Source organism: Vanellus vanellus (genome assembly GCF_965231255.1).
Source record: "Vanellus vanellus genome assembly, chromosome: 1".
Classification (NCBI taxonomy): domain Eukaryota; kingdom Metazoa; phylum Chordata; class Aves; order Charadriiformes; family Charadriidae; genus Vanellus; species Vanellus vanellus.
Window position 1 is genome coordinate 140,594,383 of NC_138905.1, and position 26,055 is coordinate 140,620,437.

General features: G+C 40.3%; 1 protein-coding gene across 1 annotated transcript in view; it reads right to left on the reverse strand.

Moving 5' to 3' along the window:
- TBL1X (transducin beta like 1 X-linked) overlaps window positions 1-26,055 on the reverse strand; it is a 209,944-nt gene that overhangs the window by 29,896 nt on the left and 153,993 nt on the right. The window contains exons 5-7 of the mRNA XM_082483713.1: window positions 10,982-11,127; window positions 7,996-8,248; window positions 1,156-1,288 (exon numbers count right to left, since the gene is read on the reverse strand). Of these exons, the coding sequence (XP_082339839.1) occupies window positions 1,156-1,288; window positions 7,996-8,248; window positions 10,982-11,127 (532 nt within the window). The remainder of the gene's footprint in view (window positions 1-1,155; window positions 1,289-7,995; window positions 8,249-10,981; window positions 11,128-26,055) is intronic.

The following is a 26,055-nucleotide window of genomic DNA, read 5'->3' on the forward strand; positions in this document are numbered from 1 at the left end:
ATTTGTCTTCCCAAGTCACCGATAGGCATGATGGAGCCCTGCTTTCCTGGAGATGGCTGAGCACCTGCCGGCCTATGGTAAGCTCTAATGAATACCTTGTTTTGCTTTGCTTGCATGTGTGCCTTTTGCACTACCTATTAAACTGTCCTTATCTCAACCCATGAGTTTTTTCTCACTTTTACTCTTCTGATTCTCCTCCCCATTTCAACTAGGGAGAGTGAGCGAGCAGCTGCATGGTCCTAACTCCCAGCTAGGGTTAAACTACAACAGTTCTGATACTGCTAAGTAACTTTAAGTGATGAAGATCCATTTCTCTCCACTAACTAATATCAGCTTTCCTCCATGTTCCCAGCTAAACTTCTCAAATTTAGCCTTCATTTAAAGGTTTAACTTTAAGCACGAACAAATAGATTCCAACAGTGTCTGTATACAGCTCTCAGAGTACGTTTACATTAGGATTTTTGTTTGCATCAAAAACGCTTTTTGTAAGTCAATCTCCTGATCGTCCCACTTACCATGTATTGGTTGTCATTGCTGAGCAGTCCTGCAGAACACAAACCAGACTCCTTTCCAATGACAGTAAACCAAAACATGCCCTCAAACCATTCCTTAATGTTCAACTCATCAGACAAAACTAAGTCCAGCCTGTAGCCCTCCTATCCCAGACAAACAGTGATGACATAAGGTCCTCACACAATAGTTTTTGCTCTACATATCTACTCCTGTTTGTGCACGTGCTAATGCAGACATAGCCAAAGAGAACTCTCGTTTAGAGTCACCATACTTATAAAAAGAAAACTTGGATGCTAAAGACCTTCTGAGACGACAACGTGAACCATTAACTAAGAGCAGTAGGAGTAGATTACACGAACTTCGAATACTCTTGAGAATTATCCACAGTTATTTTAAAAACCTTCAAAAAAATTATGTGTATTCAGGGCCACAGAGTGCACATCTTAAATGTGCAAATGCTTCATATTCTGCGTCACCTTATAATTACTTAACTCCTACATAGGTACAGTACTGCTGAAGAAAACAGTTGCAGGCTGAAAAAACAGTCGAGAGAATACTCACTCATCTCTAGTATATGTTCTCAAGCTCTTGCATCTCTAAATACACTCTAATTGCAGCAGCCGGTTTCAGTCATGGTCTTACCCAGATGCTAGCAGGTCACTGACAGGGTTCCAGGCACAGATGAACACCTCTGATTCATGGCCCCGAAGGACTGTTGCTTTGTTAGGAGGAATTTCAACATCCCCATCAATTTCCATTGGCTTTGAATGATTATCTGTAAGGAGATATATCAGAATAAGTAGTTTGCAAGATGCTGTTAGGTCTGCTTTAAAAACGGCCAGATACCCATGGCCTGAAGCTTATAGCAATGTATATGCTATAAATAATATTCTGTGTGGGTCACTGACTATAACACTCTGTTTTCTTCCCTATGAGGATTCAAAGTTATGATATTTCCTCAAAACGTCGAGCTTTCAAAAATATTTTGTATAAATGCGTGTAGCCTTTCTTCAAAAAACAGTTAGCATTTATTTCAGTATAGTTTTTTTTGAAGCTGGCTTTATTAAATCTGACTTACAGATTTACTAAAATAGCATTGCCACATTTGGGAAAAACTTTATGCTTCTTCTAAAAAAGCTGCATACAGCACATACATTTTCTTACACAGTGTCCTGTAAATAACATGTGTGCTCCTCACAGCTGAAGAAGTAAGGGGCCTCATTCCCTGAGCATGGCAGTGAAACTGTGAGAAATCGCCTTTTCAAGGATATCATAACATATGCAAAGGTACCAACTGAGGCACAGTTAACTTAACCTGCATGCTGTAATTCCAGGGTTCTTTAGACTGCAGTCTAAGTAACCTTGTTTTTATGAAGCTCTTTTACTTCCTTAAGGAAAAAAAGTTAATTTAAAATGACAAATTTCTCTTAGCGGCAGCAATTCATTCCAATTTGCATCATGAACAATGTTCTCACTCCAGATTTCCATCGCTTCAGTATAAACCCTCCTCATTCAGCTCAAACTACACTTCCTGGCAGCAGCACAAGATTATGATCCTCTGCGAGCAAGGCACCAATCAAGGACAGGTAACGCACTGAAGCAGCAGACAGCAGATGCTACACACAGAAGTGTGGCCCATTTCGCAGAAAGCATATCCAAGGGCAGAGAGCTGGCAGGCTGGGGGAAAGGAAGCCTCGTGTCATCTAATCAATGCCTCGGCCAGCTGATCTGCTCCGATTGATCAAAATCCAAGTTCTCGTTCTGGGTTAAATCTTTTAGTTAGTCATTCTTTAATCACATATGGAGATCCATAGGTTTGCAAGTGGAATAATTATGCTCCTTTATTGCCACGTGTTTATGGCGTTTAAAATCAGCCATCTGTCCTGATACTCCAGCTCTGCTGAGCTATTGCCCATCGACTGGCAGAACAGACTACGATCTTGCGCAACTGCCATTGGAAGGAAGATCTCCAGATTTCCACCCTCACCCCGGCTTTCAAATACCCTGTTTTGCTCTGCCGAATTTATGCTGAGTCACACAAGTAGCACTTCTCATTGCCTATTTGGTTAGGTAGCCCATTAACTATGCCTGTGCCGTATCTACACCATAGATGGAATGGAATGGAATTCACATGTCATTCAATGAGTTGGATAGCATTGAGTATCAAAATTAGAAAAAAATTAACAGTAGTTTCACAGCTCACATTTCTAATTCAAAATATCTATATTTTTAACTACATGTATTACCTATGGACTAGTTGCATAAAACTAAAGATAATACAAATGCCTATTTGTAAAACCTACACCTGTGCTCAGTCCCTATGTTACGCACTGTCCTTGATAACTCCCTATGTGTATAACTACTAAAATTATTACTGTCAAGATATACTCGTACTTGAGATTTAGCCTGACACTAGCAGCCAGCAACTTTGATATGATATTCTGAGCAATCAGGAAAATGAAGAGCAAAGCACTATTAAAACCCAACAGAAGATACGAGTCTAGAAATTGCAATCCTCTATTTCTCAGCACAGCACAGAATCACCAGGTTTAAAGCATATTTTTACGAGAAAAACACCAGCATGGTAATAATGGCTATGCATTCACCTGTGTCCTACATACAGCGTGAGTTGGAAGCTAGGGGGAAATCAACAAGTAAGATCTTCCAAGTGTTTTAATTTGAAAATGTTAAATGAGATGCTACTCTTACCACATACGATCCTACTGTTACCTGCCTTGCTCTGACAGCAGAGCTGCTTTTCACTTTCACTTAAACCAAATGACAGCTTGGAAGCAGCATTACTCCAAGGTCTCAGAGTCATGAGGTGCTATCAGAGCAAGGCCATCCGATACTTAGAAATATTTTTCGTTTGTACATGCCCAGATGGAGGAACCTAGATACACACTATGAATGTTATTAACTGCTGTGAAAAAAAAAACCAAAATAGTCACACTGTGAAAAAAAAACCTTGACGGGCTGATACCTGCATTAGTACCTGCAAGACTGACTGGCCTCTGGGAGCAATGAAATACCTGCAGGATTATTTTCTATTGTATTTCAGTAATGATTTTGACACTACAGCCTTGATGGTTCAGGAGAAAAGGGAGGGAAAGATGAGGAGTCTTTCAGAAATTGTTCGCAAATGTTCATATTCTATGTGTTTCTCCCAGTTTTCATCAGTAGTCAGGAACATTCGTATTTAGAGCGTTACTGTTAAGCACAAAACTTAAAATGCTTCGTTGAACAAACAGGACAGTTCATGCTTCTGTGAAACTGCTTCAGGCTCTTCTCAGATTCAGATAGATGCTAGCAATATAAACTGGATACGATTATGATAACAACAAAAAACTGCAGAAACCCCTGAGCGCAAGACAGCGCCTCGCAAGCGTGCTGAGTTCCTTACACAGCACGAGCTCTTGTGAGCCCTGGTCTCATCGGAAAGTTTGGCTTTCTCTTGGATGCAGCTACAATGTATGCACAGGGAACGAGGCTAAGTAGGTAAGTAAGACGCAGTAACCATCAAGAAGAATAGGCTGCTTTTTTTTCAAAGTGCCTTCAGAGCAGAAAGCTCTCAGTTAAGGCCTCATTTGCACAAAGAATGCCTCTGAGGGGGTTCCTGAAAGAGAGGAACATTCTACCAAGTGCAACAGACCCTCATAGGTGAAAAACTTAAGTCTGCAGGTCACATAGCGGAGGACGCTCCTCAAATGTTAACACAAACCATTTTCTGAAGGCCAGAGGATCTTTGGTTAACTGTACGCTATATTCTTCTCATTTTTTCCTCAAATGTATTAAACCCCCCAAATAACTGGAAATTAAAAGTCATATTCCCCCAAAGTATTATGATTAGGTTTTTAAAAATTATATAATTCTGACATACCAGTGAGTAATATTAACTGTCTATTTCCTCCAAATTAAAAAAGGTATATTTTTAAGATCTTAGCAGTGGTAAACCTGTCTTTTCTCAGGAAATGTGGTTTTTTACTTAAATCTTTGACAGGCCTTTTACTGAAGTTGTTCTTTACAGCTGTAGTTATAATAAAGGAACTGGGCTCAGTCTTTTTTCCAGAGCTTTATTTTTCTTAAACCCAAGCCAATCCTTGCAAATATAATGAAACAAACGACACTAAAAATATTTGAGTTGGAAAGCAATCCAAAGTTTGGCTCTATTTCAACATGCCAATTTTTATTTTTTTTACCAATTTTTAAAGCTGAAAACATTACTCAGGAAGCAGCAATAGAAGAGAGCAATTTTATGTATTTAGTATTTGAATCCGCCCTCAAACTGTTGTGACTAGATTTTTTTCTTTCTGTCCTTTTCTTAAATCACCCTATCATACTATATTAATTATAACATATAAAAAATATCATATTATATTAAATGTATTAACACTTTTTTTGGAAGACATAGTGTCACAGAGTACTCCATATCAGAATAAACATAAACTGAATAACTTCCCAAAGACATCTCTTTTACCCACTCCCCCCACCCTGCCTTTCTATGACAGGCTGATACATGGGTGACTTCCAGGTTATGACTAAGGACTAACTAGGACACTAGTCAAAACTGTCCCTACATACACCAGTTCTGTGGAATCCAACAAAAGTGAAAATAAAGGTTTGGGAAGTTTCTCACACCTTTCTTAGCAGTCTTTTCTACCTAGAAGGTCTCCCAGCTTTCGCCTTGTCCATCCCACGTCCTATCCTAAACTTTTGTCCTATCCATCCTAAACCTTTTGTCCTTATCTAAGACATTTCATGTCCTATCGTAAAATATTGTCCCATCCTACCCTAAACCTTTTGTCCTAATTTAAGCTCTTGCCAGATCTTTCATCTTAGCCTATCCTAGACTAAACAGACTCTCTGAACACAGTGAGAAGGGAAAAGGTAAGGCTGGATATACAGTTTGCCCTGCATGAGCAGGGAAAGGAAAGCATACGACCCTTTTGTTATTTCGTTACTGTAACTATATTTTTCTAACTTTACCACAAGATAGGGAAATACAATTGTAGGAGTGTTAATCAGACTCATGTATTAAATTGGCAGCTAGATCTGTTAGTCTTTATTTGTAATGCTTTCCGATAATTACCGAGGCAGACCTCTTTGAGTTTACTTAAGCAGGTCTGTTCACGGGTTAGAATGACACTTTTGCAGTTCTGTGTGCATCTCCCGTGTATAACCCTCATCTGCAGTTGTGCTACATCACCTTGCTGACATCCTCGGAATGCCTCAGACAGAAAGTTACAGTCCTCCCAAGGCGAGGGAGTCGCATAGATCAGAGAGTTGGCTGTCCCTGGATTTCTCAGCAGCTTCTCTCCAAAGCCTCTTTCTCCTTAAATTGCAGACCTCCCCTCTTCACCCAGGATGACCAACTGGCACAAGGGCAGCTGCCAACTACACATGCCAGCTGGCACTCCTCGAGGACTTTCTGTTTTCCCATCGCCACTCCTCAGTTAACTTGTCTGCCTGGTAGGCTGCTTAGACACAGTAATGCTTTGAAATTTGCTGCCTGGTAGAGTATCTCATTGGTTGACACGTATCCTACCTCTGTGAAATTTTACTGGACAACACAGTGTCATGTTCTTGCACCCTGCTCCAGACAGACCTACTGGATGATATTAAGTCATACAGGACTTTTCAACACTCTAAGAAAGATCTGCAACTGTTTGTGAAAATCCTTCTATTGAAAGTTGCTGTGAGAATTGTTATTTTTTAATAATAAAATGGCAGATCTGACAAATCAAGGCTTAGAGTGTGGTGATACATCTGAACTGATCTGCAAGGCTTTTCTTTTATTAGTACAATAGTATGTGTGTGTCTTCAAATCAGAAGCAAGTCAGTCTGAGCGGTTCCATATTAGTGATGAACCAATAATCAGGTTTCTACCTTACGAAGCTGGGTTTTTTTGGTCCTGAGACAGGAAGACATTCCCCTAAAATTCTCACAAATCAGCTGAAGGAAAGTGCCAACAAACGAAATTTCAGAATTTGATATGTTTCTGTTTGCACCCCTTCACATACGAAATAAGTTCAATTTCAAAATAAAGGGCCAGTTAGAAGTAAAACATAATCAACCCATAGTCTGTCTAAAAACAGATGAATGTTTTCAAATTTTTCAGAACTTTTTTACAATTGCCTTTCTCATATGAAAAACGTAATTTAAATCATTGCAGTTTTATTAGGGGAAACTATCCTGTCTAACTGGAATGCTCTGAAGATAAACCTGGTTTGAAAGCATTTTTCTCACTGACCCACTGAGGAATCTATTCAGATCAAAGAGAAGATGGGGACTGATAAAGGTATCTACACTGAAGAACAAATAAAATCTGTTAGATGACTACAGTCCTGACCTGCTACTTGTCTAAGCCAAAGAGCTGTTGGGGCTTCCTACAAAACCTGCCACACACGTTCCTCTAGAATTTCCTCGGAAGGCAATCAGGCATTAAGGTCTCATTTCAGAAGTTAGCCAGTGCCCTAATATGGCTTGCACGCAGAAACCAGAACTATTAATCATATCAGCCCCACAATGTTAGCACAGTCATCAAGATCTAGTTACACAAGCAGGTATGGGCGCTCCTTGTTTTCTATGTCTGACTTTAGATGTCTAAGATATGAGCACAGTCTTCCACCGTCACCAATAAACAAAGGTGAATTCAGAGCTCTTGAGAACTGACTGTTCCCACAGACTAAGGAAACCTCGGGAAGGTAGGACCTTCGCTTACGTATCTGCAGTGGAGTGTATGACTAAGAATGTGCTATTAAATAAAAAGGCGAGAAACTCTTTCCTCTGGGCCTTCAAGACAGGTTGGCTGTGTCCAAGCTGCCTGCTGGGAATGGTCCTTGGCACATGCGACCCTCTATCCTGTGCTTGGCAACCCTGTTCAAGAATGGATAGCTGGTATAGTCCAAACTGGGCCAAGGACCATGCCAATAAGTCTATGGATGATCCTGTGCTTTGCCACACTGTACAAGAATGGATTGCTGGTATAGGCCAAATTGCGCCAAGGACCATGCCAAGGCTATGGATGATCATGGGATAGTTAGTACTCAAGGCTATGTTCTGGCCATGCTTCATTTACACAGACATGGCTTGTAGGTCCCAGCCTCTCAACCCATCTCCCTCACAGCCTGGCCAAAATGACCAACTGTGGCTACAACTTGTCTGAACTTTTATCAAATATCTAAATTAATGAAATCTGGGTAGCCTGCTCCAAGGAGAGAGCATACAGCTCCACTTCTTGATACTGTCTTCAACTTGCAACTCTGAAGACGTTTGAAGGTTCTAGATTCTGAGAGGACACCAGTAAAACACAGCACTGTGATGTGAAATGTGATTTTTACTCAGGAGCCTTTCTAGAAATACCTCGCCCTCCTGGTACGATTCCCCTGAGTCCTACCGCCTTGCAGACACCAACTGAGTACAAGAATATTATTGAAACTCAAATTGCCCAGTAGTGGCAAACAACGGCAAGGGTTGGCTTACTTATTGCATGTGCCCCATTCTCCTCTCCATTCACAGTGGCTTCTCCGTTCTTTGGTGTGTTCTGCTGGGAAACAGCAGTCGTCGTTGCTCCCGCTGTTGCTGCCGTTGCTGTCGTTGCTGCCGCTGCTGCATTGGCTTGTTGCTGAGCTAGTTTCTCTCTGAATGCTTGCTGCCGGGTCTGTACAACATCAGGCATCACCGCGTCTATCAGAGACAGTGATTCTATTGGCCTGCCGTCAAATACTGTACCATCCTGCAGGGAAAATGAGCAGAAGTGAAACTGCAAGTTTAGGATCTTCACCATTGAGGTCGGCGAAGAGGTAATGATATAAACAAACAAAACCAGGTTGGGTGAAGATACCGCACTTCGACTTAACCAACAGTGCCACATTACTACGGACTGTCTCTCTCTCAGATACATGATGGTGGTACTCGTGTTCTGTTTGGCAAGTAAGTAATTTATTGGAATTTTACAGAAAATCCAGGCACATGAACAGATGCAAAAAAAATTATGCTGTGGAAAAAAAAAAGTCTGACTGATCACAGGAAGTTTCTCTTTGGTTTGTATTTGGAAAAAAAGAGTCATGGCTAAAGCCACAACAAAGGCAAATAGACTTTGGTTGAACTGTTTGTCTTCCTGCACTTGCAGGGGCATAGGAATGGAAGCAGCTGACGAATAATGAACCTCAGCCAAAATAAGATGTATGTACAGATTCAGTGGTTTCTTACATGGCGTTCATCAGCGCAGCACCACCAGTTGTAGCTGATTGTACAGGACTGCTTTACAATTACTTTTCCTTTATTGCACCAGTTTTATTCTTAATAGTTACGCTTTTCATTTTGTTTTCTGTAAATTAGGTTTCAGGTTTAACAACCAACTGAGTTAACCTTTAAGGGCTGTTTTTTAAGACTTAATACAGACTCAGGTCAACAACTGCAATATCTAATTAGCTTTCCTTCACTTTCACTTTCCTATTATCTTAAATATAGTAAAAGGTATTAGTAGCCTCTGTAAAGTGCCATTTTACTGACCTTCTGCAAACGCCCTTTAATTCTTTGAAATAATCAAGACCCAGCAGTGAAAGATCTGTGTTTGAGGAACACCAGATAAGATTAGGATATGGATAGATGAAGTAGCTGGGAAACGATATAATTTTCAACAGATAACAATAACTAATGAAGAAAAACAGCCGTTTGGCAGACTAGTATGCTTCTGTTGGACTATTCATTGAATTACCCCTTACAATTACAATATTAAGAACATACATATTTGTTTCCTCATAGGGAAGAAAAAGGAGGAAAGAGTCATTAGAGGAGAAAAATATAAGCTCTCTTTCTCCTCAACATTTTCTATGTAAATGTCTCTAACGACATTTATTTGAATCCTGGCTCAAGTCCTTGCTACGCAATGAAAAAAAGTTTGGCAATGGACTTTTAACTTTAAAACTGCTCACTGGACTATTTCTATGACTGCCCTTTCACAGATCAGAAACAATAATTTTATGCACGTTAGTTTAAAGACTCACCAATTACTTGCCACTCTTAAGTAATACACCCACATGGAGAAGCACGTACGTAGCCATTATTGGTGTTCAGCCATCAGAAAGAATGGCCTTCGCTTTGCTGTAATGTACTTACAAGTATGTATTTGAACAGAATCAAACCATGATGAGAGCAACATAAATCTTAATGGTGACAACATGCATATTTTTGTATTATTCTCTCAACTGAGGCCAGTTCTGAAGCTGGATGCACAGGAGCAGACCCCTACAGCTGTCATACGACCTGAACTGATAGGTGCTGTTTATGGCTGGAAGTTTCTAACTGTGTAGATCCAATTTCAGGCACAGGGCAAAATGTTAAGTAGCAGCAAATTGGGACAGATTCCTAACACTGGTTTGTTATTACAACTGCATCAAAGCGCAGCTTGGCATGAATGTCAAATGTCATTGCCCCAATTAAAAAATAACACATATACAACTCTTAAACACGGTTATCGAGTCATAAAAAGAAAACCACACAGAACGTTAGTGGTAAAATCAAATGAGTTTCCAAACTACACACTGCAAACTACACAACCTTTTCTCTATTTTATATTCCTTTGTTCTCACCCATGCTGTTCACATGCTACATTCAGCTAGAGAGGAAAAAGCAATAGCTTTTTATGCATTAATATTTATTACAGATCTCTGTCAATTACGAATATCTATGGTAAATATTTTGTAATGCAGTACTTGCTTATCTGTCATGCTTCACTCCCTCTTGAAGCATCGTGCCTTTAAGGCTGGCAGGGCAAAATGCTGGCTTTTCCCACATCCCCTCTTTGTTTTCCCTGGCAGTTCAAGGAGAACAGAGACACTTTTGTGGCTGCTCATACAATCCCCGCAGACAACCGTGCCCCAGCCAGGGTCAGAATCTACACACAACCGTTTTGCCATGTACATGAGGGGACGATGCCTGGTCTTACACGATTTGAGCCAAAGTCACTGAAATCAGACAGAATCTCTCCAGTGACCTCCGTGGATTTTTGATCAGGCTTCTCACGGCTTGCAAGCAGTGCTGCCTGCTAGCAGGTGTCAGGGAGTGAAGTTTTAAGCTACACTGCAGGCTTTTCCTGCCAAATTCTGCTGTGACCTTGAAAACGCAAGACTGTAAACACAGACGCATTTCCTTGTCTGCTGCAAGAATCTGCGCGCCCCGGATTTGTTGACTGGGGTAGTGGAAACACCATAAAATCCATTTAAGCAGCACAAAGCAAACCCTAATGCCGCAGCTCAAAACTTGAAATATATTTCTAACTCGGAGCTTTTCAGCTCTCTGCTGGGCGTGGGGCAAAGTATGAGGAACAAAAAAAAAACCAAAAACCAGAACAAGAGAAACTTGATGGCTTGCGTGTCCGTCCGGGATCTTGGGACGTGTTGCTTGGCAAGCCCTGGCGTGCCGGTCAGCGGCGGCAGCGGCGGGGGTGGCAGGGAGGGGTACTTACTTCGTTGATGCTGATCTCAGCCTCCACATACTGGAGCCCCTTCTGGAGGATGGAGATGAGTGCGGCAGGTGGCACTAGTGTTCCGTTGATGTTGGACTGGCTGATGTGGCTCTCGATACCGAAGGTGAAGGCCGAGTGGGAGAAACCTGAGAGCAGGAAAAGGAAGCCATGACATGAAACCTAAATGCACCGGCCAGATACACCTTCACGGTCTAAAAATAATTCTGCTCCGAGATCTGAGAGCCGCTGCCGCGTAAGCTGAAGGATGCAGGCTGGCTGCACGGAGCCAAGGAGGTTAACCAGAGCCATCCTGACCACCCCCCACCCCTGTACGTATAAAGGAAACCATACAGCAATAGAAATGCACGCGGAGAAAAACAACCAGAGAACGGCACTAACTGAAAACAAAAACAAACACATAAAAAAATAGAAATCACCACAAGGGCAAGTCCAGCGGAAAAAAAAAGTGCTTCAAATCTTCATTTCCCTTGCTGCATTTTAGCGTGAGTGTTTTCCGAAGATAAATACTTAAATCCCTATCAGGGCTCAAGTTGTATAAAATCAAGCCATAGATGCAGCTGACGCAGGGGAGCCATTCCCTTATACCAGAGAGAAGACTTCAAATCCTCTGCTCATTTATTGCTGAGTACAATATGACGCACAGAGCGTTGCCGTTAAAACGTGAAACAACAGAAAGGCTGCTCCTGTAAACCTATTTTTTCTGAAAGTAAACAGTAATAGCAGAAGTAATTAACTGGGATCTGCCAAACAGCAGATGACAAGCCAGTGTGGCAACCCATCCTTTAACCAGAAGTCTTTCTCTGCCCTCTTTCATTTTTGTCATTGTCCTAGAAATAAGGGGCAACGAAGGTGACGGCACTGAAAATTAAAGAATATTGCTGGACACATTTTAAAGAACGAGCTGTGCCTTAAACGCTGGCTGCAGCTGCTGGAAACTGTTGCTGGGTATGGAGGCGAGCGCTGCGGAGCCACTGTACGTCGGGGCAGATGCGGGAGGGGGAAGGGGAACAGGATGTAGATGTAACTGTAGGAACCCATTTATCACCACACTGTCTCCAGAGCATTAATCTAACATTAAAAGCCTTGGGGAAACCACCCATGCACCGTCTCAAACAGGAAGAGCCCTCGCAGCCTCCACCGACTAGACAAGAAAGAAGAAAAAAAAAAAAACAACTCAGAAGAAAAAGAAAGCAGCTCTCAAATGAAAATACTTCCGTTAAATATAGCTGTGCCTCTTCCCCTTGTCAACAGTAGTTTCATTTATAGTTTTGTCCGTTAGGGGATTTCCCCCATATCACTGCAATGTCCAATTGTGTGTGGGCTGGAGGATGGGATTTTGGGCTCGCTCCACAATAATGCTTTCTCTCTCTCACTCAAATTGTTTTCAAGATCCTTTTTGCAGCTACCTCAATTATGATCGTAGATAGATAGCAAAAACAAGCTGGGAAACAGAATGCCTCCCACATTTGAAACCGAGGTACGTCTTTGTGATTGTCTCCCCCTACACACTTTATTTTACCACTGTTTTTCTCCTCTTCCCGGTAACAGCCTCTATCCTCTCTTTTCCTGACCCTACGTTCCCTTCTTGGCACTCCCCCAGTTTTGGGGAATGCTTGGGATGCTTTGGATACGTTTTAGGAAGTGGCAGGTCCACCTATGAGCAGAATTAGGTAGGATTACAAGGCATAAAAAGAAAGCACAGCAAAAAACACCTGAAAAACTGCAGTATCGTTTATCTAATCCCTGGTCCAATTCTTATCCAGTATTGCTTTTTATGTCCTGGTCTAGTTTACGAGCTGCTGGACCTCCTGCTGCATCCAAAATAGAGTGCTAAGATCTGCAGGGCAGTGTTTTTCCCTTGTTATTAGTTTTGTAGGACACCTAAGCACATTACTGGGTACCACAAGGAGGAAGAAAACAAGCACTGAGCATACACGGCCAGTGTCGGAGAGATCCCACTTAATTTATATTTACATGTATTGAAATTTATCATCAACAACAATAACACCTTCTTGAAAAGGAATGGACTGAAAATGCATGAGGGATAAATCAGCAAATCTATTTAAGAATGGAGAAGAATAAGATAATTAAGCTGTTGTCCAGGAGCACTGAAGTTGACGGCTAAAAAAGCCAGCAGCTAGTTTGCGAGTCGGCAGCTCAGAAAATTGTAACATGGTCTCTGATTCAATCAAAAGGTGGATGGCATAAAAATGGCAACCAACAAACATCCACAGAAAATGTAAAAAAGTGGAGAACCGTTACTGTGGATCTACAGTAGGCTTAATTTTAACTATGACTTCATACTTCTCATTATTGCATTTGGTATCTTGCAGACTGGCGTATATCAAGACCCATCTTTGCCAGCAGGCGGATGACTGTGGCACACAGCTCACCTCTTTGTCCACTACTGAGTTGCCACGTCCCCAAAGAGCAACACATCTCACCTGGCTGCACATGAGAGAAGGAACTTCTCAGCACAAAAGCCAGTTGTGTTATTGCAATGAATCTTGTGATTTTACTGTTTCTCTTGGACCTAAGAAACTATTATCAAAGCACCTGTCAGATGAGGAAACACAAAACTCCTGGCTACACTGTCACTGAAGAGCAATCTCACTCACACATCTCCAGCAGTTGTGACAAACTTTCCTTAAATCTTATCTGATAAGAGCCAAATACTGAAAATCAACGGAGCGAAACTGTGCAAGCGGGTGCGGCTGGACATTGTGTTCCTCACCCTTCTTGGAAAAATCCTCCCATACAATTGTAATTAGAAGAAAAACAAACAAACACAAGAGAAACAACTCAACCAGACCACCGACTGATAGCTAATTACCTCCTGATTTCTTGTACTACCGTAGCATTTATGTAAGACTCATATGAAAGTAGACTGGTTTTAAAAGTAACACACACGGTTAACAAAATCCTGAATGAAGCTGTACCCACATCAGGTTTCTGATAACGCTGAAAAATCACTTGAGCTTTGCTTTTATAGTTACCAGATGTCATCAGCTCTCTTTGGGGCTCTGCGTGTGAGTACACTGAATTATATAGCAATGTTACAGCTCTACAGTTCAGTCTTATAAAAAGGTGATTTCTATTAAACAAAGGCAAATCTTTTTCAATGCTAGCTTGTGTTACAAATGTTAACTTGGCCCTTCTTCTGCAGCTCATGAAACCACACTGGAGAATGCAAAGCCAAGACACGAGCGCCCCGTCCCCTCCTCCAGTGACTCGGTGCAGGCTGCCAAGGCAGTTGGGGAGCGAGAGCAGAGACAGAAAGTGCTCCGCAAGTGGGGATCTGAAGAAAGGATGCAGTAGGGATGACACGAAACTACAACAAACCCAAAGTCAAAATGCTGTAGTAGCAGTGAAAGGAATGAAAATTGCAAATCTGTGCCCATATGCATTATTTCTCATAAATTCTGTCATTTTGGTGACTGTAATAATCACTCTATAAAACAATAACCTCTATTCAAATAACACCAATAAATGAAATCTTAAGGGAGCAAACCCTTTGAGAATACATGCAATGAGACTATGAGCTTTTAAGGTTAAAGACATGAACACAAAGGGCAGAAGGGGAGAGAGCATGGCCACACGCTAAACTGGTTTCGTACCAGTGAACCAGATAGCCACTTGTGCCGTGACGTGACCAGTGCCCTAAATGGCACCTTTTGGCAGACTTGAGAGAATGGCTTCCAGGTTTTTTCTACCTCAAAAAAGATGGGAAAACATAAAATGTCAAACTATGTACAATCTGTAAATACATTGTCATACATGAAAAAAAGTATCCAAATGAACAGTGCAGAACCTGGTATAACCACCTTACAGGGAGGTGACCTATCAACTGTGGAATAGTTGGTCTTGAAAGATTTTACTGAGCATAAAGGCACAGAGTATACAATGAATGCAAAATGACTTAAACGCGACCCCCCTCCCCTTCCCCCTTGTTATGCAAGTCTTTTCGACTTGAAAATGGAGTGAAATTCCTCTCTGAGAGATTCCTGCACTTTTTTGTACTGACAGAGATAACAGGTGCTGGTTCTGTGCTGTATCTTTTCCCACACCGAGGTGACTGTATACACTCTCGGTGGTACGTACACAGCCATGTGGGAATTCTTGCCCTAGGCAGTGCCAAAAAATGAAAATGTAAGGCTGTGTTTTGCAAAATTTTCCTGATAGATTTTGTTGTAACTGCAAAAACGGAGATGATCGAGATTTTTTTCCCTTGACTCCTCCTTTTTCAGTCAAAAACAGCCTCCCCTTAAAACAAGCTTTGTCATAGATCATAAAATTACTAAGTTTCATTTAAAGAACATAATGCTGTTCTTTGTGTGCTTGTTGGATCCGTAGGCTACGTACTTTCAATTGTTTTTAATATGCCTGTCAAACGTAGGTGTAGGAAAGGGCAGTGGGCAGCCATGCAGCCTGGGGAATGCCTTGTCTTCTCCAGAGATGTGTCGCACCTCTTCTGGGCATGAAGGATTCTTCCTTTTAGGCACGTGACCGGGGTGCTGCCGAGTATACCCCGCGCTAGCTCATCTGGCAATCACAGCTCCAGCTAACTGACATTCATGAAGTGCTCCTTTCATTTTCAGATCCCTTTAGCACCGTAAAAAGCAGTCTTGTTTAAACTGCAATCTTAAATTGTAACAGCTACATCACCTACTGCTGCGTTTGTACAGGTGGAGGGAATGACAAAGAGGGGTCTGTGGAAGCAACAACCCCTGAAGCATTTCAGTCTTCGCTGGTTATGCAGCAGTTACCTCGGGGATGCCCTGAATAGCAACAGTTAAGTGATCTATAGAACATGGCGCAAGTTTTCTCTTTGTGAACTAACTGGACTTAGTTTTCTGTGATAAATTTAACTAGTATACCGTTCAAATAATTTTTTAAAAAACAGATGTCTCTAAGTTATTTGCAAATTATTCAGTTTAATTATTCATACTACGTGATTCTTCACTGAAACATTTGTTATTGTAGAATGAAAGAGAGAATAAGGAATTATGATCATCAAATTGCCTTTCACACACATCTCGGACATCTTTATGATGAACAGCCTCTATCTCAATGCCGACTACAAGTAATAACCCATTCCTACAAATCTTTGTATAACGAATGCCCAGTGTGGCCCTCTGTCCTGGAAAATAGTAAGATTTCATATGGAAGTCTGTCAGTGTGATTTCCTTTAATAAATTTTCCTATTTCTTTAATTCAAGCAGTCAAGAGTGAGGTTTTCAAATCCAGGGATCTGAGGTTCAATTTCTGGAAATAACTAAATTAGTGACATTATTACTTCAATAGAAAGAGAGATTAAAAAAAAAAATAATGAGGAGGCATAAACTACCTGACAACCCCTTCTTTCTTCTGTAACAATTTAATCATCTCCAGGTGGAAATAACCGACTTTTCTTATTTCATTGAATTTTCTGACATTGTGCTGTCTTTCGTTTTGGAAATTCCCAATACCAGCTCTTCTAATCCTCATCTCTGAAGTAATATGCTGTTCTCTTCAAAAGTATTTGGCAGGTACAGGATACAAAAATGAGCAAGGCTTTAGAAATTACTACAGCTTCTGGCTCAGCAGAACGAACCTGCAACTGCTATAATGGGATCCAATGGCCATCTCAAGTTTTCTGACTGCATGAGTGCCTGTTTTCTTAAGGCACTACTGCTGAGACTTTGACTGATGTAAAATTCATGCAAGAATGGAAGGCACGTAAGAGCTGACTACAGCTGTACAGGCCGCAGGGAAAAAAAGATGGTTGTGAGGGGGTAAGGGAAAGTCATCTTTATGACCATAAATAAGTATATGGGCAAAAATCCTGGGAGATTTAGACACATCAAGTAGAAACATTCCACAGTGTAATGAGTCAAAAGAAAATCACACGCAGGAGGAAAAGATGTCCCCACACAGTCCCATCAGCAGCTTTACCACGTTACCAAACCCAAGTAACTCCAAAGCTGCCCGCACAGCTGCTTGCCAAAGAAACCAGATGCAACCAGTGGAAAAATATCTTCCCAAATTTGACGTCTCGGTCTTGGGAGTGCCATCTAAGCAGGAAGGCAAGAAGGGAAGAATGGTGCAATGTGGTGATCTGAAATAAATTAGAGCCCCACCACTGCAGTTTAAAGACATTCCAGTAAGGAACTGTGAATTACGACCATTAACAAAATCATTTCCTCCAAATACTAATGATGTACAAACAGCACAGTTAACTCTAAGACTTTTGTAGGTCTAGATTTACCAGTGTAAAGAAGCAAGGGATACGCATCACTAATCTGAACGCAGTTTCTGGCTGCAAAACCAGAAGCAAACTCTTTCAGTTAGACCAACTGTATCTTCCTTAATCCTGGGCCTAAAACACGCTAACATAGTTCCTAAGGTAAATGACACAATTTCTTGCCTGTTGCCTAAGGGAATACAATGATGTTCTTCACTGTACTTGGCTGCAGCTGCCATTTTAGAATCTAGTATTTCTCCTTGTATGTGATGCACTGAGCGAGAATTCAGAACGCGACATGGATCCGTATCCTTGCTTCTCCTTACGTTTCTGTCTAAATGTAATTACGTATCCACAAAAATATGGTCATAAAACCCTAGTGTACACTCTGCATAGTGTACATATGCAGAAGTTTCACAAAATGGACACCGGTTTCTCTGAAATACGTTCAGTTGCAGTTAATAAGAGTCTGGTGCCTCAAGCCACTGATAAGATTCTACAAACAGTTAAAAAAAATAGGTGGGCAAAAATCCTACACCACATCTTGTTTATTATTCACAGCAGACTGAGATTCTTCTTCTAGCTGAGCTTTTTCTTTCTCAGTAATACATTCTAGAGTGCCTCTCTGGTTTTGGCAGTGTCTGCTTATTTTTGAAGACTTACCTTCACAATTACATAAAGGGCTTAACAAGGACACACATTAGCAATTTAAAACAGAGAACTGCAGTTGAAATATATTTTTAGAAAAATCAGCTGAACAACAGGGCTTGTGCATTTGTTTCAAGATTAGGATAGCTGAACGATTAAAATTATTTCCAGAACCCTGGGAAATGCGTCCTGTATTACAAGCTCTTTCATAGTCCCTGAGAAATATGAAGAAAGGATCCCTAGCTGTAGCTTGTGTCAGTTGCCAAAATTACAGTGTGCCTCGTTACCCAAAGTTTTGTAGAAGTGATTATTCACTAATATTAAATGTTACACCCTTTTTCTTGGATATCTGACCTGTTCACCTTCTGCCAAGAATTCAGAGTAAATGTCTGCTACCCAAAATTATTTTATTATGTGCCAAAGAATTTTTTGGCAGGCTTTTTTTTTTCTTTTTCATGCAGGAAAATATGTTGGAAAAGATTAATACAACTTGGAAATGATCTTTTGATGAGCAGTACTTGGCACTCACTGTTTAAGCCTTTCTGAGGCCTGCAAATTCACAAAAAGAGAAATATGATACAGACAGAAAACAGAACATGAGCAATGGAAAGAGGAACTTAAAAAAAATCTTTTGAAAGCCAGGTCTGAAATAATCCCCTTTTTCACTCACTCTGTGTAAATTAGAATGACAATTGCGAATAACTGTCAGCACAGAACTAGCAATTTAATGCAACTACGGGCAAGGTTTGAAATAACTTACAAAGGCCATAACAATAAAAAAAAAATTTTCTTCTAAATTAATGGGATGCTGTTCTCTTTTAGCCCTGTCTGTGGAACTAAACATACAAAGAGACGTGCCTCGTTTTAAGGGTCACATTTATAGAAGAGACTTTCACAGTCATACATACGTCACTTTTTTTTCCTGTAAGCTATATTCTTCTATTAGTTCTAATATACACCTATAAGCGGTGGCAAATAGGACACCTCAGCTGACACTCAGGGGGCGTTCAGGAGCTTCAGCACCAGGATGGTTTCTGCTGATGGTGACTACAAATGGAGTCCTAACACAGGTATGCTGCTTAGGTGTGAGGAGGGGTGATTTGTAACTGCCGTAGCTGTGCAGGCAGAAAGTCCCCAGCGTGCAGGTTATCAGAAAAACTTGCAAAGCTGCAAGATACAGCTTTTTTCACTGGGCCTGGAGAATCATAAGGAAAAGCAGTAAATTGACAACTGCGTAGCACTTCACTGGTTTTACTAGCAAAGCCATCTTGACCTACAGATATTTGCATTCCACTCAACATCCTATTTTCTTAATACCCCTATAATACTGCATTTACGCAAGCTTTAAAAAACAGGACATGAAGTGATCAGAACCAAAATCCGTGCTATGGAATAAATTTGCAAAGGTGTAATTGTTTATGTTTGTGTAGCTTAAAAATCACGGTGTTTGCTCAGCGTCTGAGATCCAACGCTGTACGGCAACTTTCAGGCCAAAGAAAAATTAGAATAGCCAAGTTTAGAAAACTGTGAAGAAACCTAGAAGGAAATACCAAGTAAGTACGGTTTTGCAAATGGCAAAAGAACAAGATACTCAGTGTATTTTTTTTCCTTCACAGGAACTTACAAAATTCTGCACCAAGTATTGCTTTTCTTACATGGCATTTATATTGCTGTTGTTTTGCAACAGGGTAAAAGACACGGAGAAAGAAGTTTTCAAAAGACTTATTGAACTGCATCACAAACATTTGAAACTATTGTTTATATGTATGTATGTAAAGTAGATATCTGGTCACAAAACTCTAAGTCTGTGCACATAAATGCACATAAAAATGGCCCTCATACAGCTTATTACAGTTTTTTGAAAATATAACCAGAACAAAGTATGACAAAACCAATAACTTCTGTAGCTGTAAAGATATTTTTTCCTCTCCATTGTAGAATTTGGATTTTGGGAAGCCGACCATCAAATACTGCTAGTACATACTCCCTGCTCTACAAAAAACAAAAGTGCACAGTGTGGTTTTGACTCACACATTGTTTCACGTGACACAGAGGTGCTGTTGGCTTAGAAACCAATTTGCTTATCTTTTAAGGAAGCTGGGAAAAGTATTTACCTTTCACCTTTCAGCTTCATCCTTCCCAAGATCTATAGCTTTGATAAGTTAAAAAAAAGTTTTGGAACTGCAGCCTGATAAAGCCTGTTGTCTTCTAATGCTAACCCTCATTTTCCTAAAATGTACTTAATATTTGCAAAGAGAATAAATAATTACTAGCAGAGAGAAAAACTGTAGATAATAATACAGTTCTTATTTGAGAAATTGATTTGTCTTTTCAGCAGTCATCCATTCTACATCTATGAAGTATAATTTCAAATTAAGAGTCAGTTTCATTGTTTCTGGAATCATAGTCACCTCCTCCCTAGTTTAAAAGAAATACAGAAAGTAGGGGAGAGATTAAAAAAAAAAGAGCAACAGTTTATTAAAACCTCTCATAAACCCTTTTGATAGTACACTCTATTTTTACTACATACATATTATGCTGGGAGGAATATATATATTATGTTTCATTATATGCAATATATATATAGTTACAGATGGTTTCTCATTAGATAGGAATGTTCTTTCTGGAGTGACTTTTGGGAAACACTTTTATATAAACCAAACCTGTTTTTGTCAAATTTCTCAAGCACTCTTATGCAAGAATCACTGTAACACACATCCATTCCTAGAACAACACCGTGGCTTTTATTTATCTCAAATAATTCATGAAAGGTCACAAATGTCGGTTCTACATCCAACTTGCAGTATATCAGAGATTTGGATCATAAGCTTAAGCCATTTCATTTTAATTGAGTAGGCTGCCCCTAAAGAGGATAACACATCATATAAATACGGCTGCATGCTCACAAATCAGCTCTGTGCTAAACCATGAGAATTAAAAGTGGAGTTTGTACTGCTCCAAAGCCTAGTCATTGAAAAGGTGAAAAACCCCCGCCTTCAGTCTTAACGCCAGTTCCTGAATACTATAGTTAGCATCTTCTTCATACTGCATTTATATTCACCTGCATATATATTCACCTATAAAATCACAAATAGTACGTTGCAATAATAATAAAAAAAGGTTAAAGAGTGTCCCAGCACACCTGTAATAGTCTTTCCTCAGAGGTTTTCAATACATTTTAGGACCAAAATCTTTCACCATCTGCTGTAAGGTACTGTATGTAGTATTAACCTCACTTTAAAACAGGAATATCGAGGCACAGAAATTTTAAACTCAGGTTTAAACACACAGTTTTTACCTATTTCCTCAAAAAGTGTATTGTTTTATGTACTCAGTAATACCTGTTCAGCACCCAGTTACACTAGCACAAAAGTGCCTGTGCAAATAGACACTAAGCAAGTGCACAGCGTCTTTCAATCCGTGCAGCTGAGTTTCGTCTATGAACTACAGTTCCTCTACACCGCAGGCAGACTACATGCGGCCCAAGAGCCAATGATAACATGTATGTAGCCACAAATAATGCAGCCATAGATTGTTACTGAAACAACACTAAAATGTGGGTTTTATATTTGGCTGGCAGGATGTCATTTCAAGGATGTAGTTTTCCCTCAGCAAACAAAAGGTCTCCATCCTTACTATCAGAGCACAGCTATGCACACAGCTTCAAGAGCATTCCAGTGACTATTAAGTTTAACAGCACCTTTATGTACAGGTTCTTTAAAAGATCTTTGAGGCTCCTCAGTTTTCAGCAGGAGGCTGGACTAGTTGAACGTGAGCCAGCAATGTGCCCTTGCAGCAAGGAAAGACAACAGCATCCCGAGCTGCACTATGAAAAGCGTTGCCAGCTGGTCAATGGAAGGGATCCTTGCCCTCTACTCAGCCCTGGTGAGACCCACCTGGAGTACTGCATCCAGTTCTGGGCTTCCCAGTACAAGAGAGACAGGCACGTACTGGAGTGAGTCCAGTGAAGAGACCACAAAGATGATCACTGGCTGGAGCATCTGGCACATAAGGAGAGGCTGAGAGAGCTGGGACTGCTCAGCTTGGAGAAGAGAAGGCTCACGGGGAACCTTATCCATGTGCGTATGTACCTGAGGGAGGTGCAAAGAGGATGGAGCCAGGTTCTTCTCAGAGGTGCCCAGTAGCAGGGCCAGAGGGAATGGGCGCAAACTGAAACACACATGAATTCCATTGAAACAAAATGAACCACTTCTTTAATGCGAGGGTGATCGAGTATTGGAGCAGGCTGTCCAGGGAGGTTGTGGACTCTCCATCCTTGGAGATATTCGAAACCCAATATTCAAAACACAGCCCTGAGCAACCTGCTGCAGCTGACCCTGCTGTGAGCAGGGGAGCTGGAGTAGATGATGTTCAAAGGTGCCTGCCAACCTGAACTACTCTCTAGTTCTGCCATCTCCTGCGATATCATCCAACCTGAACTCTCCTATGATCCCAATGAGCCAAATTGGAAGAAACCATAAAAAACAAGCGAAACATCATTATCCACTGTCTCTACTACCAGTGCACACTATTGTTTTTACTGTCACACTGAACAAGTGCTTTTATTGACCAAGTGCTTCATTCTTTGAATGACTTATTCTTCAAGGTGTACATGTTAGTAATTTAAGCAAAACTCATGCACTGTATATTCCCCTTCTACCTAGCAGCAGCCTTCCTACACAAAGAAGCAGTTAGCTTGGAAACAAATTTAGCTGACCTATATATGCCAATATTTTATGCTATGCTTAATCTGAATTATTTTCAACATGCAATTTTCTCATCTATGACTCAGGAACTCTGTGACATACACAGTTGTTCAAAATGTACCTCACATGAAGAAAAAATATGGACTTCAGAGAAAAATTACATAGGCTTATGTAAGTAAAGACTGTTGCATAAGGCCCAAATTCAAAAGAACAGAATATTGATCTTCAGTCATTCTCTATTTCCTGAGAACTTACCCAAGCAAATGATGATATTTACATTTTGTACAAAATTCCTTTGTTAAAAAAGAGAATGAGCCATAAAGAAGGTATTCTCCTTCTCACAATGTTGCTTCCTTTTCAAAAATATTGTAAAGAGCATTGGAAAAATTGTAAACTTGTACTATTCCAACTACTAGTATCTAGTTGGACAACATCATAATGATGAAATCCCAGAAGCTTCAGAATACCCGTACTTTAGATTCTCGCTTAATTTCCAAAGGCAGAATGAGAGCAACATGCCCTGGATGGGGTTAACAGGAAAGGCCCATGTTTGCACATGCCTAACTCTACAAAGGATTTTGTGCTGAGATTCACAGAAACGCCTCATGTTGTATGTGCCCTTGAGCCTATGCTTAACATCCGAGAGGAAATCTTATATTTTAGCAAAACAAGAAAAATTTGTCAACTATAAACCAAAGAGACTAACACATTCTTGTGATCCTGAATCTACAGATGGAAAATAACTACGTTATTAGCTGCCTTAATTTGTATGGTTGGGAAAAAAACACATCACAGTTCTCAAGTATAATGGTAAACTGTCCCAAGTCAGCAGCTAAACATTTCATTGACATCTTTTTAGCAAAAGCATCCAACTAGTGCTTTTATTGTCTTGGACACGGTACGGATTGTACACTGAGGAACAGTTTATCAAGTGTATGTCATAAAACATGGAAAAATCCAAACTGAACAGTAAAAATATGAGTGAAAATGGAAACTGTTACACAACCTTAACTCTTAACAAGGCATTGCCAGACATCCACTACAACAAATGCCCTACCAGAGAGCGGTATAAGCCGTAGAGAGCTGGGGAGCTGACTTTCAGATAAGATTCTATACTGCAAGATGCATGTAAGTGCTAGAAAAGGAACACAATTAAATCGATCAATACATCAAAAATACCAAATCTGAAAAAGCTTTAATAACTGAATTGACATGTTGGGCTGGGTAAGGGAAGGTAATTTATTGTAGTATTTGGACTTATGATAGGATTTGTCACTCAGAACAGACAACAGCACATTTTAGATTAAAGGACATGTGAGAGATTTGATTTCCCTTGGTTTTGCCATCCCCCCTCACCCTTTTTCAATTTTCCTTGGAATCCCTATTACTCCCATTGGATTGTACTGCTCTGACCATCATTCCAAAAGACAAATAATTATCTGTTTCTCTTTTAGGCAGACAAAGCGGAACGGGAAAACTCTATATTCTGAATTCTATCTGGTTTTGTAGAAACACAGTTCTTCCTCTGAAGAAAACCAATATAAGGACTATGTCAGCAGTGACGATGGCTGCTAGCAAAAGTATGTGTCTCGGGAATTTGAAGAGGTGCAAACCTGAACCAACGCAATCTGGATGTCAGAACTGTGGCTTCTTTGGTATAGCTTGTTTCACTTTTGTCAATGCACCTGCTTTTTTAGTATAACTACATCCATCCCAGGAGTATTTTGTATGCTCCTATCTCCACGCTGGTAGCAGACTCATAGTGTAGACATAACCTTAGCCTGATTTTAGTAACTGAGGCCAACATTTTCACTTTAAGGTAGTCTTTAAATCAAGACACCTACAAATAAACATAACCTGACTTTTAAAAGTTTGACTTTGAAATAAACAATGTTTGGAAGAACTCAGCACTTTAAGAATTGGGCCACCTTACATTTTGCACAAAAAAGCTCATATTCAAAAAGGAGCAAACTGAACATTGCAGAACTTGACTTTTGGATAGGATGTAACAATCTTAAACTGAAATTAAACACTCGATTTCTTCATTCCTCAAGAAGGGGGGCATTCACAGTCCTACAGTGGAAGTGACAACCTTAGTGGTGAAATTCCTATGCCATCAACCCACGGAGCAGAAATGGAAATTATGCCTGACTGCTTTGTTTTTCTGGGCACAGATAAGCCCTGAGACAGTCACTATGTGAAGAGCCAATTATTTACTTACTTATTTTAATACAGCTAAGCAATTGGAGCCTTAACTTGTCCAAACCCTGCCTTGTACTGGAGGGATTTGAATGTACTGCCCCTGGACCAGGCACCTTCTCCAGCCTGTTTCTCCAGCAGCAGGCAACTCCAAGCAGTCTCCCTGGCTGTATTTTTTTTTCTGTTCGACCACGTGATCAGCCAGTATAATTCACCGAGTGCCACAATTTACCATTTCATTCCATCTGCAAATGTACTTGAGAATCATTTCATATTTCCTTCCAGGTAACTGATAAAGCTATTGAGCAGTATCATGCCAAGAAGAGATTCCTGTGAGTTCCCACTAGAAGCAACCTGTGAGATGAATATTCCCCAACTCTAATCACTTTTCAAGATGTTTCCGGTAGCCTGTTTTTAATCCATTTGGTAACCCTGGATTATGCTGATTTTACACACTGTTCTTTCGTTTTGTTTTTAACCACAGTGTCAACAAGGCTAAGTAAATGTCATAAAGTAGTCTAAGTGTATTATTGTCAGCACAGTTATCTTTGTCAACTTCATTTGTGATCTTGGAAAAAGCAGTATCAAGTTTGTTTGACAAGATCTATTATCCATAAAAACTTGCTGGCTGGCATTAGGCATGCTGTCATCTCTTCATTTTTTGTTGGAGGTATCTAGTTTCAAACTTCCAATGACTTTGCTTGACCTATAGTTACCTGGATCATCTTGTTTAACCTTTAAAAATTCTGGCACAACGTTTGCTTTTTCCAGTTCACTGAAACTCCCCTTGGTATGCCAAGATTTGTTAAAAAGCAACAATAATGGTTTAGACAGTTCAACTCGCCTGTGCAAGTTTTCTAGTCTGACAGAGAATTAAGGAGGAAATATAATTACTGAATTTCACTTCTAATTTCAATTTTAGAAGAGCTGAACTCCTACTAGAATGACCTGCTAGCATTTTCATAATGAAGTGTAAAGCATCCATCAGTATCTTTGCTATAATGTTTCAAAGAATCTCAAGTGCTTCTGTGCCTTGCAGTTGCAAAATACTTGAAATATTATAGGGACAGTTTGCTTTTTTCATAGTTGTTCTGCCTTATGTATTTCCTTTTGTCATTTCTCTCTTCTTCCTACCATTTGCCTACATTTTATGGGAAAGCCTGGAAGTTTTACAGGATAAGATTAAAGGACAGATTCCTGAAAAAAAATTTGAACTTTTGTACAGTCTTGTAAGCAACCTTTATGGCTGTATTTGATGTAATTTTTAGAAGCGTTGG